We start from the raw sequence: 4,536 nt of genomic DNA, 5'->3' as shown, positions 1-4,536 counted from the left end.
CAGCTGTATTTGTGTTTGCAGAGTATGTGTTGCTATGCATTCATCTTACCACCTCCACACCTCAGAGCTTTGGCAACAATCACTTACATTCTTTAAGCAAAAATGCTGTTAACTCTTTGCATCCGAAGGAAGAAAAAGAAATGTCAGGACTATGGAGTGTGTTTAGACAATGATTTTGCTGCAGTCACTGTAGGTGGCAAATGAGATACAGTGTCACCTGGGAAGATGTAAAAGACTAACCAACATTTGGACTGACAGAGTCATGGTTCCCTCTCCGTTTGCTCCTCACTTTGCAGAATCATAATTATTAGCAAGAAATTAATATACGTGCCCCATACAAACTGGCACACAATGGGAGGGAGAGTGGGTGGCTGCTCAGCAAGAGGTTTGTGTGGGGGTAAATAACAAATAACTGCAGTTCTAGCAAGTGCTTGAGAATAAGTGCTGTAGCTCATGGGTTTTGAAGGATCAATGACATGGCCATTTGTTGTGCTCTGACAACAATTTCCTGCCTTTGTATCCGCTGTCGGGAAGAAACTGCCCACCCAAGGCCTTGGCAGATAGTGCTGAGGCCCAGGAGAGGTGCCTGTGTTCTTCCAGGCTCCTTTGCCGGGGCCAAACACCAAGCTTTCTCCTGTCAGTCACTTAATTAAGACTTGTCTGTCAGATGTGGCAGGTGCAGCCTGCTGTATGTTCCTATCCTGCTGTTTCCCAAATGGAAATGTTCTGTACCCTTAAAGAGTGTTTGATTCTGGGTTTGCTTTTGCTTTAAAGTATTTGAACAATTTGTAGATCAGCTTGTTTGTTTGTTTCTTTGATTGGGTTTTATTTGCTTCTATTTATTTCAAAGAGGGTGTTACAAAAAGCTCCAAGGACAGTCTGCACTCTTTTCCCCATTCCATAGTTTTCTCCTTACAATTTTTCTTCAAAGAACAGATAATACAGCATTCAATGCATTGAAACTGTGCTCTGCTAATGGAAACATGGCCTGGAGCTGCTTCAAAGCCATGGTCCAAGCAAGTCCAAAGCATTGAGCTGTCTCAGACAGGCACTGCGGAAAAATTCTTCTGTGGAAGTCTCCCGTTATTGCCGTGTCCTGATTGACATTCATGAAGGTTATTGCCACAAAGATTAGAATATTCTGTGCTGGGTCTTTTGAGTGTCATCTGGATTTGTCCTCAAAACATTGGTTTCTTTCCCTAATAGAGTGTTTCAGAACTGGCAGAGTCATTACACAGAATTGTCCTGTTCCCTCGTGCTGGGACAACTCCTTGACACAGTCTGTCCTCTTTCCTGACTGGGGTGGTTTCTTCCCAGCTTGCTTTCCCTCTTCTGCCCCTGCTTTCCTCCCCGGTAGCCAGGGACGCTGATGCTGCTCCCCTCCTCTTCCTATGGACCCCCTCATTTCGGCTCCACACCCAAAGTCCCTCCTTCCACACCCCCAGAACCCGGTCTCCTCCGATAAATCTTCATCTCAGCTCCACAATTTATTTTCACATCCCAGTTCATCACTTCAGAGAAGGCACTGACGAGAAAAGTCAGCAAAGGTCCACGCCAACCGGTCATTATTTTTACTGTGTCTTTTGGCAGCAGGGTTTTTAATGTTCCCTTTATGCCTGCCACAGAAAGTGCATAACGGCGGGTGGCGAGCCTGATATTTTCCTGAGATTTCTCTGCAAGTCTGGCAGCGCTGAGAACATTTCTCCAGGTCTCACCCCTCGCCATGCCGTGACCATCTGTGAAAGCATCGTTACCACCCTGTCCAGCCCACCAGCTGCTTGGGGGAACACCACCCCGTGCGTGCTGACACCCGCAGCGGGCACGCTTGAAGGATGCACACCGGTTCCTCTGGGGAACCACGCGGGTGTGTGGAAGCGGGGGCTGCCAGGCCAGGCCCCCCTGGCTGCGGACTACAACTCCCAGCGTGCCGCAGCCGCAGCCCGCCCGCCTCCTCTGGGCTCGGCGCTGCCCGGCTCGGCTCGGCTCGGCGCTGCCGGTGGCCGCGGCGGGGTAGGTGGCGTGCGAGCCCGCGGGTGTGCGTGTGCGAGCCCCGGGTGTGCGTGTGCGAGCCCCGGGTGTGCGGGTGTCCGCCGCGCCCCGCCAGCCTTGCCCCGCACATGGGGTGCCGCGGGTGCCGCGCGTCCCCCGGGCGGTGCGGGCTTTGCGCCGGGGGTGCGGGGAGTTGGGCTCCGAGGGGGGCGATAATGAATTAATTGCGGACCGGGAGCAGTACCCGCCCTTGAGCCCTCGGTCTTCCAGGCGGAATTGCATTCCCAAAGCTCTTCATCAAACGGGAGATCCGCTGTAGGAAAGCGCTGCTTTTCCCCTGGGATTATCAGATTTCCACCGGAGAATGCAGATCCTGGATTAGGGGGCTGCGTGGGATTTGCGTGTTTCTTTCTAATTAGTCTGCGTGTCTGCGGTTAAAATCCTTAATTCGGAGAGGGGAAGTTACTTGCTGCTGAAAAAAATAGATGCCTTTTTTTTTCCCCCTGACATTTTCCGCAGTTATTCGGGTTACCCCGTGCTCTGTGGATGACTTACTGCCTTAATTGGATATCGGTGTCAAAGGTTGATTAGACTCCCTAATAGATTTTGGATCTGCAAGAGGATTGCAGTTTTAAGTTCGTGGTTAAAACAATTGTGTTTGCCATCTCCCCTCGAGCAGCTGAGAGGGAGACTGATGTATTATATTTGTGTTATCTGCTCTTCGGTTTATTAACGTACCATCAGGAGGTTGTCGGGCTTGGTTTTGTTGTTGTTTTGTTTGTGTTTTTTTTTTTTTTCCCTCTGCTATTTCATTTGCAGACAGAAAAGAAATGAACGTCAGAGGGGATTTGTTTAATCATTTAACAGCTGACACAAGCCATGTCCCTAACAAAATGTTGCTGAAAGAGTAGAAGATTTCTGGCATACAGCGGCTCCGGTACCATGAAACCACTCCAGCGAGTCAGGGGCAGCACCTGCTGAAGGATGCAGTAACCCAGGAGTCCGGGCTTGCCGGGACGAGGCCGATGGCTTGCATGGAGCTTCTCTACCTGGCCGAGGAGAACAGGCAGGGGTCCCTGGGCACTGCTGCGGGCTGGAGCCTGTCTTCCTCTCCCAATGAGCAGCAGCAGCAGCATGAGGGAGGCGAGGTGGACCCCAGAGCAGCCTCTGCTGTGGCAGCCCTGCATTGCAAGCCCTCAGAGAGGGGTCCCATGGCAGAGCCCACCCCGGTTCCCTTGTCCTCTGCCTCGGGCCCCTTGCCCTGGGAGCACCCAGCACCCCCCGGCACCTCCCAGCCTTGCCACCTGCCCGAGAGCTTCCCGGGGGAAGAGGACGCGGGGAAGAAGAAAGTCTGCTGCTGTGCCCAGGAACTCGAGACGTCATTCACCTACGTGGATGAAAATGTGAACCTGGAGCATGCAACAAGTCCCCCTAGTCCAACAGGCTGTCGGGATGCTCCTCAGCAGCGCTCCTGCCGGGAGCTGCCTCCCGAGTGGGTGCACGATTCCCCTTCCCTAGTCTCCGAGGAGGATGACACGGCCTCGGAGGTGGCAGCTGGGAAATCCGTGGACTACGGGTTCATTAGTGCCATTTTGTTCCTCGTTAGTGGGATTTTGCTGGTGATCATTTCCTACGTGGTACCCAGAGACGTGACTGTGGATCCCAACACGGTGGCTGCCCGGGAGATGGAGAGACTGGAGAACGAGAGCGCCAGGATCGGGGCTCACTTGGACCGCTGTGTGATCGCCGGGCTGTGTCTCTTAACCCTGGGGGGAGTGGTGCTCTCCAGCCTGCTGATGATGTCCATGTGGAAAGGGGAGCTGTACCGGAGGAGCAGGTTTGCATCCTCCAAGGAGTCTGCAAAGCTCTATGGGTCTTTCAATTTCAGAATGAAATCTGGTGCAAATGATAACATGCTCGAGCTGTCGTTAGTTGAGGAAGATGTGCTTGCCGTAGATAATTAGAGTGGTCATGAGTTTTTAAGGCAGCGTTTCTATGAGAAAACATGTTTCATTAAAGAAAACAGATGTGGCTAAAGATAGCTGGTGATGCATTTATTTGTCTGACAAGAACATTTTTTTCTTAAGCTCTGTAATCGAATGTTAGCAGTATATGAGCACGTGTTGTAAAGGGAAAACATGCCAGAGAAAATGCAATTGATATGAAATAATGAAAACCACTGAATAAAAAGAGATTTGTGGTGAGTAGGTTCCGTAGGTAACTCCTTTATCCTAACATAAAACATTCCTTTGGTGTCTTGCCTATATAATTTTCTTATTACTCCCATACAGAACAGGAGTGACCTTGATGCCTTGGAAGCTGTTAATTGTTGCAGTCTTCAGAGGGATTATTAACAGCCTACTTGATGTCATGTTAAAAAGCGGGACCAATAATCAAATAGCAAGGCTGATGTTTAATTAAGAGAGATGCTTTTTTATCCTTTAATTTTAAGCTGATCCCTTACTTTCTATGAATGAGACCTAATGGAAAAAAAGACCACTTGTTCATGATTTACCACAAATCTCCTGTATTTTCAGACAATGGTAC

General features: G+C 50.3%; 1 protein-coding gene across 2 annotated transcripts; it reads left to right on the top strand.

Annotated features, from left to right (window-relative positions):
- The first annotated feature begins 1,967 nt into the window (after window positions 1-1,967).
- TMEM74 (transmembrane protein 74) lies at window positions 1,968-4,136 on the top strand. 2 transcript variants are annotated; one of them, XM_050708879.1, is made up of 2 exons: window positions 1,968-2,010; window positions 2,809-4,136. In XM_050708879.1, the coding sequence occupies exon 2, from the start codon at window positions 3,015-3,017 to the stop codon at window positions 3,951-3,953; it is 939 nt and encodes a 312-aa protein (XP_050564836.1). In that variant the 5' UTR covers window positions 1,968-2,010; window positions 2,809-3,014; the 3' UTR covers window positions 3,954-4,136. The 2 variants fall into 2 exon arrangements, with proteins under 2 accessions (XP_050564836.1, XP_050564837.1); XM_050708880.1 differs by having other exon boundaries at window positions 1,992-2,010; window positions 2,857-4,136.
- Window positions 4,137-4,536: the final 400 nt, after the last annotated feature.

This window comes from Cygnus atratus, chromosome 2 (genome assembly GCF_013377495.2).
Source record: "Cygnus atratus isolate AKBS03 ecotype Queensland, Australia chromosome 2, CAtr_DNAZoo_HiC_assembly, whole genome shotgun sequence".
In the NCBI taxonomy this organism is placed as follows: Eukaryota; Metazoa; Chordata; class Aves; order Anseriformes; family Anatidae; genus Cygnus; species Cygnus atratus.
This window is presented reverse-complemented; position numbering and strand designations above follow the sequence as displayed.